Raw genomic sequence first — 12,320 nt, forward strand, 5'->3', positions numbered from 1 at the left:
GAAAAACAATAAAAATTTACAATAAACAATTAAAACAACATGAACAATTAAATATACAATATTAAAAGATGACAATTTGTACTAAAAACAACAAGTGACAAGACACCAATAAATTAAACATGCCCATTTAAGAGAAAGAACAAGTTACAGAATTAGAGATTTACTTTGTTAAATATCTTGTTGCTTATTGTTCCATTTTGAAAAAAAAAAACTGTGTTAAAGTAAAATAAAAATAAACTAAAAAAAGATAATTAAAAACTAAATACAATAAATTAAAAACTAAAAAAAATTATTAAAAACTAAATACCTCTGGGGCCTGGAGAATTTTATTGACATTCTGACCACCATGCTTCAGGAGAAGTGAAAGCCATCGTGGATCTTCAGAATTGTCCAATTCTCCAGTATTTATGAATCATTTATCAATCTTTATAATATAAGAGCAACAACCAAAAATAATGATTGCGTTTCTTTTTATAAAGTACAATTTACTTGCAATTTAAAAGCCGATTGTTTCTATTGGCAACAGTTTATAGTATTGAGACTGACTGAAATAAATGGATAAATTTAAGTATTGATAAAGTTATGAATTGACTATAATACATAATAAAGGAAATCAATTTTATAAAAGTGTTTATGTACTCTGAACTGTTTCCTTATTTTGTGATTCACAAGTGTTTTCCATTTATTTACGGTTGTGATTTGCATTATGGAATGTTGAGCTCTGCTGTCGACTTTTGAGGTTGAAAATTCAACTCTACAGTTTAAGTGTTAGTGTAACAGTTAACAGTTTAATAAGTGACTTTTATTGACATTAGTAATTATTATAATAAATAATATATGGAGAAATAAGAATAACGAAATGTACCGGCAGTTTAGTACAAGGTTTTGTACTATAATATACAACACCAACTTAGACATTATACAGAGACGTATATAGTACTAGAGACCCAGACTTAAGTAAAAGTACAAGTGCTCTATCAAAAAGTGACTTGAGTAGAAGTTGAAGTGCTCTTTAAGCACCATACTTAAGTGGAAGTACTAAAGTATTCAACATTTTTTGTACTTAAGTATTGCAAGTAGTTTATTTCAAAATGTACTACTCAAATACTGAAAGTAAAAGTACAAGTATTGTGTAATGTAGTTTTTAAAGTAAGCAAAAGACATCATATTATTTCATTTATTTTCAATATTGGGGCACGTGATTAAGCAGAACTAAAAGAAACATGGCTTACGATACTGTTTTTCTCTTGCGCTTGAATCACAGATCTGACAGATGACAGTTTTAACACACACGCTATTGAAACCTATTTTCGGATCGCAAATTACCAGTTGTAAATGGAAGTTCATTCTACCTGAAGACGCTGGTCACTATGGCGCCCTCCATGCAGTAGCCAAGAAAAAGTATAATTGTAACGAGTAGGGGTGTGAATCTACACTGGTCTCACGGTTTGGTTCGGTTTATGATTATCATGCCATTGATTTGGTTCAATTCGATATCTCTGTGCATCACGGTGCATTGACGATGCTTTCCATACATAATTAGATTTATTATTCACAACACAAGAATTTTTTTATTCAAATCTATAAATATATTTATATATTTTTTGTAATACAGTTTTGATCTTAATACAGCAGTAAGATATATGAACTGTACCCTTAATTTGACCTGCTCAAAGAAAACACTCTTTCTGAATGTACCAAACAAAACTCGAATACATGCACAGACAACAGCATGAGCATTTATAGAAAATAAACAAATGTAAATATTATCCCGCTTGCTTTTTGAGTGCTGAAAGGCGAGGTCTTACACCCCTATGATTGGTCATTGTCTTCACCTGCTCAACAGAAAGGGCAGTGATCGGCTTTAGAAATGAAAGCGCTGTTCACCGATGGCAGGTAGAACGGCTGCGGTTACAGTCTATGGGTATAATACGCGGTTATCACAGGTAATCCATAATAGACACAGTGAAGAAAACTTGCACCTCAGGCACGCTCGTGTCTGGATCCACAAGTATCGCTTTAACAGCCAAGAGGAAAAGTTACTTCACAAACACTCCAGTGAGTCAAATATCCAAAGTGAGAGACAGAGATGGAGTTTCACAGCATGTCTCCCTAGTAGTGAAATAGCGGCTCGTGTGCTGTGCTGCCTTCATTGTAGTAAGAGCGTTATTTACTCGCCCTCGCCTCCTTCGCCATAGTATTCTACTGCGTCATCGCGCATAGGAGATAAATTACGTCAGTACATAATGACTGGTTATGATCTATTACTGAACCGAAATCAATAATTTTGACACCCCTAGTAACGAGTAACAATACAGCACATTAAAAATCTATCGGAGTAAAAGTATTAAACTCATCGAAAATATGTACTGAAGTAAAAGTAGAAGTAGGAGAAAAAAACAATACTCCAAAAGGGTACAGATACAGCATTTTAGTACTTAAGTACAGTAGTGAAGTAGTTCTACTTCGTTATTATACATCTCTGACAATATATCACTTTAAACTATTAAAAATTAAGAAAATAGTCACTTTTTAGAACTTTTTAAGGTTAAAAATTGCTGGAAGAAAGATCAAGGTCACATAATACAATTCAAAAGCATAAATAAACTGGAAAAAAAGAAGGTCACACTTTATTTTGATGGTCTGTTTGCTGAATTTCAGTTTCACTGCATCTACATGACAACTAATTCTCATTAGATTATAAGTCGACTGTTAGTTTGGGGTTAGGATTAGTGTAAGTTGACATGTACTTGTAAAGTTTCTTATAGTCAGTTAAATGTCTGTTAAAGGAGCAGTATCAACAGATATTAAGCAGACAGTCTACTAATACTCAAATGGACCATCAAAATAAAGGGTTACCAAAAATAAAATAAATAAAAACATGAATCACAAAAGAACTGTTAATGTATGGATATTTCTTACAGTGTAATCTTTGGTCAGGACTGCTGTGACATGACTGAAGCTAATTTTGTCATTATACGCTGCTGAACCGCAAATAAAAATAGACTGTGGTTTGTTGCTTTGCATGCTGGTAAGATTGACTCTTCCTGCTGAAGTGCAGGTCGGCCAGGAAAAGCTGCAGTTGTGCAAGAATGCAGAAGCACTGAAACCACCACATCCTCACCTGCTTCCCATTTTGCAGTCCATGATGCAGGGAGAGTCAAAGTCGGCCAGCAGGTCATCCATGAGGTTGTAATCCTGCTCATCCCGCTGAGTCACGCCGTAGTATCCCGGAACAAAGGGCCGCAGCGAGTCGCTCATGAGCTGCAGAAAACACTGCTGTTCAGACTCGCAGTACTTCTTCAGCAGCCTTCCATCGCTGTCCGTCTGAAAGTTTCCTGGAGGAGCAAACAAAAACATGCAGACTCAAGAGACAAAAAGAGAAATCATTGAATGCAGCGATAAAAACAAACTGTCAGGATGGGTAGCTCATCACGAGACCATGTGCAAAAACACCCATAGCTCATATGCATACACAGCTACATTACATTATGTACAAGCTGCCACAGATAACATCAAGTGGACTGAAGTAATGTATGCTTGAGAGGTGAAGTTTCATAAACTAATTTCGAGAGGAGCACGTGATATGATTGAGCACGTCTGGCCACTCATCTGTAATCAGTCATAATCCAATCAGAGTGATCCTAGTCTACTATAAATGGATCATTTTCTCCCTACTGTTTCTATCTTCGTTTGGAAGAATCCCCCCTTCCACCCCATCTCCTCCTTTTCCTCCCTTTTCTAAAGGGGGAGCTCTCGAGACCTACCTGATCTCGGAACTCCTGATATGCTTATCGACCGGGCGGGAGCCCTGGGCTCAAATATCTCCGAGCTCAGGGTTCTCTCCCGGGACAGCATGCCAAACCTGGTTTATACGCCAAGCATATCTAAGTGGGAACTCTTAAATAGCATGTGTCGATATAAACAGTCTATAATAAATTAGTTTATTGTCATGATTATGTAAATGAATGGATGGGAAGATATGTCATGTGTGGAAAGCAATGTCTTAAGTGTAGAAAAACATTTGTGGGCCACCATCATAGGCATGCCCCAAGGGGTCACAGCTTTAAAATGGCACCTGTAGATCCATGATTTATTGTATAGTTTTCCTTTTAATTTCCAGTTTAATTTCTTGTATTTTGCTTTGTTTATTCACTTGTAAATTTCACCATCGCACTTATAAATCAATTCACCTTCCTTGGGACAATTGATTTGTTGTTCTTGGTCAATCATACAAACAAAGACCACTCTGCAATATCTCAGATTAACAACCCCCCCTATAATGTATGAATATATAATTAAATTGAATGTTTTTATATGAAGAAATCAATATGCTATATTTTATAGGATCATTTTTACTATGACCTTTTATGTGAAGCTGCTTTGACACAATCTACATTGTAAAAGCACTATACAAATAAGGGTGAATTGAATTGAATTGAACTATATTTTATATCAGTAATTCATCATTTAACAATAATTCGTGATTACTGTAAAACTTTTCACGTGGTCAGTGCATGAGCAGCTCACAAACATGCTTCGAATCATTTGTGTATTTAGTTTGTCCACATGATGTAAACCTTGAACCTTTGTTTGTTTCACAGTCAGAAAAAAGAAAGAGAGACTGAACAGCAAAATTGAAAACAGAAAAAGAAAAAACAAGACAAGTGTTGTTTAGTTTATGAGAATATTTCAATAAATCATGCAAAGCAATTAACTGATGTTCAGGTAATCAGGTGCCATTTCCACCGGTGCTTTTTCATTTAAAATGTCTTATTCTAAAATGCCCTTCTTCACACTGGCGTTTTTATTGTATTTCAGAAAAAACATCTCTATCCACATACCACATAAAATGTATTATAGGTTACTCTTGAATTCCACTAGGCATGCAAATACTTTGTCTGCGTTTTTACTTGCAGTCTATGGCTGATGTAATGGTCATATAAGAAGGGCTTGACAAATCACAGAAGAATAGTAGACCAGTCAGAGAGTGATTATGGACAGCCACGATGCCATTTAAAAAGTTTGCATTTCAGTCCATCTATACTAAAAACCAGCATTTCAAAACTAAAACAGGATCCTTAGCATTTTTAAAATGTTCTGTTTTCACGAGTTGAAGATGCTGGAGTAGCACTGGATGCCATATGTAACTGTAACAAAATTTACATATTAAAATCAAAATGCACTAGTGTAAAGGGCACCTCAGCTTACCTGTATTTACTCTATTAATTAACACCTCCAATAAAAAAAAAGCATGTCCTAACCTATTTTGCAGCTCTCTTGTTAAATCACACACACTTAATTATCATCATCATCATTATTATTGTTCTATAACCTAATTTACACTGGTTTATGCCCTCTGTTGACATTATGAAAATGAGCTGATGCGTACGTACATCACTTGCAAAACTTTTCAACCCCCACTGGCACAGGGATTGCACTCAAGCTAATTTGCGCCATTTAGTAAACCTGGCCTTTGGTATTAATACATGTTCTCCCAATCCAATCTAAAAAAAAAAATTGTAGAGCGTGACAAAAAAACTAAAAAAATACAGAAGAGTCTTGATGAAATCCAAACACAAGGCTTCACAGGAAAGAAAAAAGCAAACATTTGAATGGATGTTAATACTTGGATAAATCCATTATGCACCATTATGACTGAACAGTGAATACATAATAGAGGTCCCATGAAGTGCTTTAAAATGTTAATTTTATTTGATGTTTGACGTAATCAACTGAAACATAGAGAGGGTGGCACATAGTGTAGCTCCTCCCCTTTAAAAAAAACAGCCAATAGCATTTTGTTATATCAAATCTCTGCCAGTGACAGTGGTTAAGCTCAAGCGCATCAAATGTAAAGCGTCTTGAAGGGGGCGGGGCATGTCTGATACTAGAGAGCATTAGATTGGTCATGATTTGATGAGAAACTGAAGGATGAGGTCAGATAAATAAAACCTGTGATCCATTAAGGTGGAAGTGACAAACTACAAGCTTTACATGTTAATTTGAGTTTTATATCTTATATATGCAAAAGTTGACACTGTTTTAGTGCACACTGGCTTATAGATATCTTAAAAACGAACAATACTGAAAGTAACATCTAAAAAAATTATTTAAATTTCATAGGACCTTTAAACTCAGGTGGAAACCAATGCAATTTCTGGATGGATGAATCTGTCTAATAATTGAAATTCAATGCATCACGATATTAGCACACATCAACACATAAAAGATGAAAAACAAACCTGCATGGCCGACCACTTGCACCCATGGAGAGCGTTTTTTCACCGTCTCTGGAGGAGGAGACCAGTTCACCATATTCTTGGACTTCTTCCACAGGTCAGTCTTTAAATGAAGAGAATTGAGAGAAATAAACACATAAATGGGACTCTCCTGCCACTCAACACCTTGCATGCAATGGTTGTGTCCAAGGGTCGTCTCATCTTCATATAGTATACAGTGAGTTGCTTAGGGGCACCGAGTGCATTCAGTCAAGCTCAGGCTCCAACGGGCAACTCCCTCTCCTCTATTAACCATAGGTCGAGTTTTTCCCCATGAGGCAAATCATTGACGACAATCTCGGACTAAACAAAGTCATCAAGCAATACACCAAGAGGCTGTGATTAAGAAATAGCTAATCTTAGAAGGACGTTCATGAAACATTTACAGGTGCCAGTTTGTTGTGCTGCCAGATAAAATGGAGGAGTCAAAACGGCCATAGACGTACATGACAGTGGCAAGAATAACATTGCCTTTTTTACAAATTACAAACAACTTTTTCTTTTTTTTGAAATATAGAGATCACTCATTAAAGGGGTGGTCCACTACAATATCATATATTAAACTTTAGTTCATGTGTAATGCAGCTGTGTGAACATAAACAACATCTCTGAATGTAATACGCTAAAAGCTTATCAAAACGTATCATTAGCTTAGCAAAGACTACAGCCAACGAAGTCTACAAAAAAATACATCTGAGTTAGTGAGATCACAAATGCTTCAAATTATGCGCATTCACCACGCATACACACGCCGCTCTCGGCTTGGCCAGAGGCGATGTAATGTTACAGCAGAGAAAGCTAAAATGGCTTCCAAACGCTGCTATTTCCACAGAGCTTCTTCTGTTTCTGTATTTGGGCTTCCAAAGGACAACACAAAGAGAGAAGGGCTTACAGTTTAATTATAATTATGTTCCAGAGAATTATAAAAAAATATATAGCTAGCTTTGACAAAGAACAGCTTCCAGAATCTCTCCCAGTTCAGTGCTGGATTCACCTTAAAACTCCTCAAAGGAGGAGCAGCTCCAACCAGAATAGACGAAGCTGTGCATTGTGAGCCACAACCTGTGAGTATTTTTATTTGTTAAATTTGATCCATTATATGCACAGTTTCTAGCTTTAATGACATGTTGTTGCAAGGATGTAAACAAGGATGTAAACAAAATGTTGTTTGGCACCGCTAACAATTTAGCTACAAATTGATATTTATCAGTCAAACCGCTGTAAACAACCACAATCTTCAGCAGCGCTGCAGTGTCTCTCTATGCGGCCGCTTTACTTGTGTTCTACATCTCGAATAACGAACTAGCAAAATATATGTGAACGTTTCATATAACTTACACATTCTTATTCTGAATATATGTGAAAGACACTTGTCAGATTTTATTTTAGAGAGCAGGCGTGAGGTTCAGCTGTGTCCTCTGTGTCATTTTCTGTATGATTCAGGCTCAAATCGATATGGCTAACAGCTACTCTGACTGACGGTATTTACACAGCAGAGGCACAGCACGTGCTAGAGACTTTTCTTGGTGATGTGAAGCTGATCCGCGAGTTACAGCACATTATGTTAACTGACCAATCAGAGCCTCTTGAGGACGGGCCTTTCGGATGAACTAGGAAATATGACAGTCGTTTTCATGTTAGCTGAGTAGCTGTATATAATAAAAGATAGATGAAAAAAATAATGTCATTTTTACAAATGTAGCATGAGCACACATTGCTTTGCATCTTATAAACACAACCAAGCCTTAAAATGACACTCGGGACCACCCCTTTAACATTTCATAACTGCTATAAAGTACTTGTGGAGTTGCAGCATATAACTATACAATCTAAATAACTTTACTGGTCACAGTATGTATACTGATAAGAGAGGTTTTCAATCTTTCATGACAGAGACTGTGTGCCTTTATGCACAAAGACCAGATTTACACATTTATAAGATTATAAAATTGAGAGAAAAATAAGAAAAAAAATCTTTCTGCTAAAATAATATTAATTGGAAAACTACTCACTGTAACACTTTACTGTTAGAATGTATTAATTTATTTACATTTATATTCCTGTAATTTCTTTATTTTAAAATTACAAAACTAAAATTATTTGTGAACTAATTAATAATTATAAAAATACGTTAACAATTATTTATTTGCTTACATATTTTAACATTTGTCCTTTCCTTTTCCACAAACCCCAGATTGAAAACCCCAGCATGTTGGTTACATATATATATTTAAAGATTTGTAACATAAAAATTAGCAGTGCAGCAATTCTGTCAACAATCAATCATAAATCTACCAACAAACAATCAATCATAAATCTACCATCAAACAATCAATCATAAATCTACCATCAAACAATCAATCATAAATCTACCATCAAACAATCAATCATAAATCTACCATCAAACAATCAATCATAAATCTACCATCAAACAATCAATCATAAATCTACCATCAAACAATCAATCATAAATCTACCATCAAACAATCAATCATAAATCTACCATCAAACAATCAATCATAAATCTACCATCAAACAATCAATCATAAATCTACCATCAAACAATCAATCATAAATCTACCATCAAACAATCAATCATAAATCTACCATCAAACAATCAATCATAAATCTACCATCAAACAATCAATCATAATCTACCATCAAACAATCAATCATAAATCTACCATCAAACAATCAATCATAAATCTACCATCAAACAATCAATCATAAATCTACCATCAAACAATCAATCATAAATCTACCATCAAACAATCAATCATAAATCTACCATCAAACAATCAATCATAAATCTACCATCAAACAATCAATCATAAATCTACCATCAAACAATCAATCATAAATCTACCATCAAACAATCAATCATAAATCTACCATCAAACAATCAATCATAAATCTACCATCAAACAATCAATCATAAATCTACCATCAAACAATCAATCATAAATCTACCATCAAACAATCAATCATAAATCTACCATCAAACAATCAATCATAAATCTACCATCAAACAATCAATCATAAATCTACCATCAAACAATCAATCATAAATCTACCATCAAACAATCAATCATAAATCTACCATCAAACAATCAATCATAAATCTACCATCAAACAATCAATCATAAATCTACCATCAAACAATCAATCATAATCTACCATCAAACAATCAATCATAAATCTACCATCAAACAATCAATCATAAATCTACCATCAAACAATCAATCATAAATCTACCATCAAACAATCAATCATAAATCTACCATCAAACAATCAATCATAAATCTACCATCAAACAATCAATCATAAATCTACCATCAAACAATCAATCATAAATCTACCATCAAACAATCAATCATAAATCTACCATCAAACAATCAATCATAAATCTACCATCAAACAATCAATCATAAATCTACCATCAAACAATCAATCATAAATCTACCATCAAACAATCAATCATAAATCTACCATCAAACAATCAATCCTAAATCTACCATCAAACAATCAATCCTAAATCTACCATCAAACAATCAATCATAAATCTGCCATCAAACAATCAATCATAAATCTGTCATCAAACAATCAATCATAAATCTACCATCAAACAATCAATCATAAATCTGTCATCAAACAATCAATCCTAAATCTACCATCAAACAATCAATCCTAAATCTACCATCAAACAATCAATCCTAAATCTACCATCAAACAATCAATCCTAAATCTATCATCAAACAATCAATCCTAAATCTACCATCAAACAATCAATCCTAAATCTACCATCAAACAATCAATCCTAAATCTACCATCAAACAATCAATCCTAAATCTACCATCAAACAATCAATCCTAAATCTACCATCAAACAATCAATCCTAAATCTACCATCAAACAATCAATCCTAAATCTACCATCAAACAATCAATCATAAATCTACCATCAAACAATCAATCATAAATCTACCATCAAACAAGCAATCCTAAATCTACCATCAAACAATCAATCATAAATCTACCATCAAACAATCAATCCTAAATCTACCATCAAACAATCAATCCTAAATCTACCATCAAACAATCAATCCTAAATCTACCATCAAACAATCAATCCTAAATCTACCATCAAACAATCAATCCTAAATCTACCATCAAACAATCAATCATAAATCTACCATCAAACAAGCAATCATAAATCTACCATCAAACAATCAATCATAAATCTACCATCAAACAATCAATCCTAAATCTACCATCAAACAATCAATCCTAAATCTACCATCAAACAATCAATCCTAAATCTACCATCAAACAATCAATCCTAAATCTACCATCAAACAATCAATCATAAATCTACCATCAAACAATCAATCATAAATCTATCATCAAACAATCAATCATAAATCTACCATCAAACAATCAATCATAAATCTACCATCAAACAATCAATCATAAATCTACCATCAAACAATCAATCCTAAATCTACCATCAAACAATCAATCATAAATCTACCATCAAACAATCAATCCTAAATCTACCATCAAACAATCAATCCTAAATCTACCATCAAACAATCAATCCTAAATCTACCATCAAACAATCAATCCTAAATCTACCATCAAACAATCAATCCTAAATCTACCATCAAACAATCAATCCTAAATCTACCATCAAACAATCAATCCTAAATCTACCATCAAACAATCAATCCTAAATCTACCATCAAACAATCAATCCTAAATCTACCATCAAACAATCAATCATAAATCTACCATCAAACAATCAATCATAAATCTGTCATCAAACAATCAATCATAAATCTACCATCAAACAATCAATCATAAATCTGTCATCAAACAATCAATCATAAATCTACCATCAAACAATCAATCCTAAATCTATCATCAAACAATCAATCCTAAATCTACCATCAAACAATCAATCCTAAATCTACCATCAAACAATCAATCCTAAATCTACCATCAAACAATCAATCCTAAATCTACCATCAAACAATCAATCCTAAATCTACCATCAAACAATCAATCCTAAATCTACCATCAAACAATCAATCATAAATCTACCATCAAACAATCAATCATAAATCTACCATCAAACAATCAATCATAAATCTACCATCAAACAATCAATCATAAATCTACCATCAAACAATCAATCATAAATCTACCATCAAACAATCAATCATAAATCTACCATCAAACAATCAATCATAAATCTACCATCAAACAATCAATCATAAATCTACCATCAAACAATCAATCATAAATCTACCATCAAACAATCAATCATAAATCTACCATCAAACAATCAATCATAAATCTATCATCAAACAATCAATCATAAATCTACCATCAAACAATCAATCATAAATCTACCATCAAACAATCAATCATAAATCTACCATCAAACAATCAATCATAAATCTACCATCAAACAATCAATCATAAATCTACCATCAAACAATCAATCATAAATCTATCATCAAACAATCAATCATAAATCTACCATCAAACAATCAATCATAAATCTATCATCAAACAATCAATCATAAATCTACCATCAAACAATCAATCATAAATCTACCATCAAACAATCAATCATAAATCTACCATCAAACAATCAATCATAAATCTACCATCAAACAATCAATCATAAATCTACCATCAAACAATCAATCATAAATCTACCATCAAACAATCAATCATAAATCTATCATCAAACAATCAATCATAAATCTATCATCAATCAATCAATCATAAAATTAGTTGCAAACCGCAAATAGATAATGTGATATCAAAATCAGTAAAAACTGTAGCAACAGTGTATAAAGCAAGATTTATCTTGGACAATAAATCAATATATGTATTATATAACACACTTATGTTGCCATTTATGAGTTGAAATTTGAGGGAATACATATAAATCTAACTTACAATCCGTATGTACAATACAGAAAAAAGTCATTAGAATGATAGAAAATGTGGTGTATTTGGAGCATACA

General features: G+C 33.3%; 1 protein-coding gene across 2 annotated transcripts in view; it reads right to left on the reverse strand.

Annotated features, from left to right (window-relative positions):
• Positions 1-12,320, reverse strand: part of itpkca (inositol-trisphosphate 3-kinase Ca) — a 28,018-nt gene that overhangs the window by 7,549 nt on the left and 8,149 nt on the right. For both annotated transcript variants that reach the window (XM_056446651.1, XM_056446652.1), the window contains exons 2-3: positions 6,246-6,345; positions 3,125-3,338 (exon numbers count right to left, since the gene is read on the reverse strand). In XM_056446651.1, coding sequence (XP_056302626.1) covers positions 3,125-3,338; positions 6,246-6,345 — 314 coding nt within the window. The remainder of the gene's footprint in view (positions 1-3,124; positions 3,339-6,245; positions 6,346-12,320) is intronic.

This window comes from Danio aesculapii, chromosome 21, assembly GCF_903798145.1.
Source record: "Danio aesculapii chromosome 21, fDanAes4.1, whole genome shotgun sequence".
Lineage (NCBI taxonomy): Eukaryota > Metazoa > Chordata > Actinopteri > Cypriniformes > Danionidae > Danio > Danio aesculapii.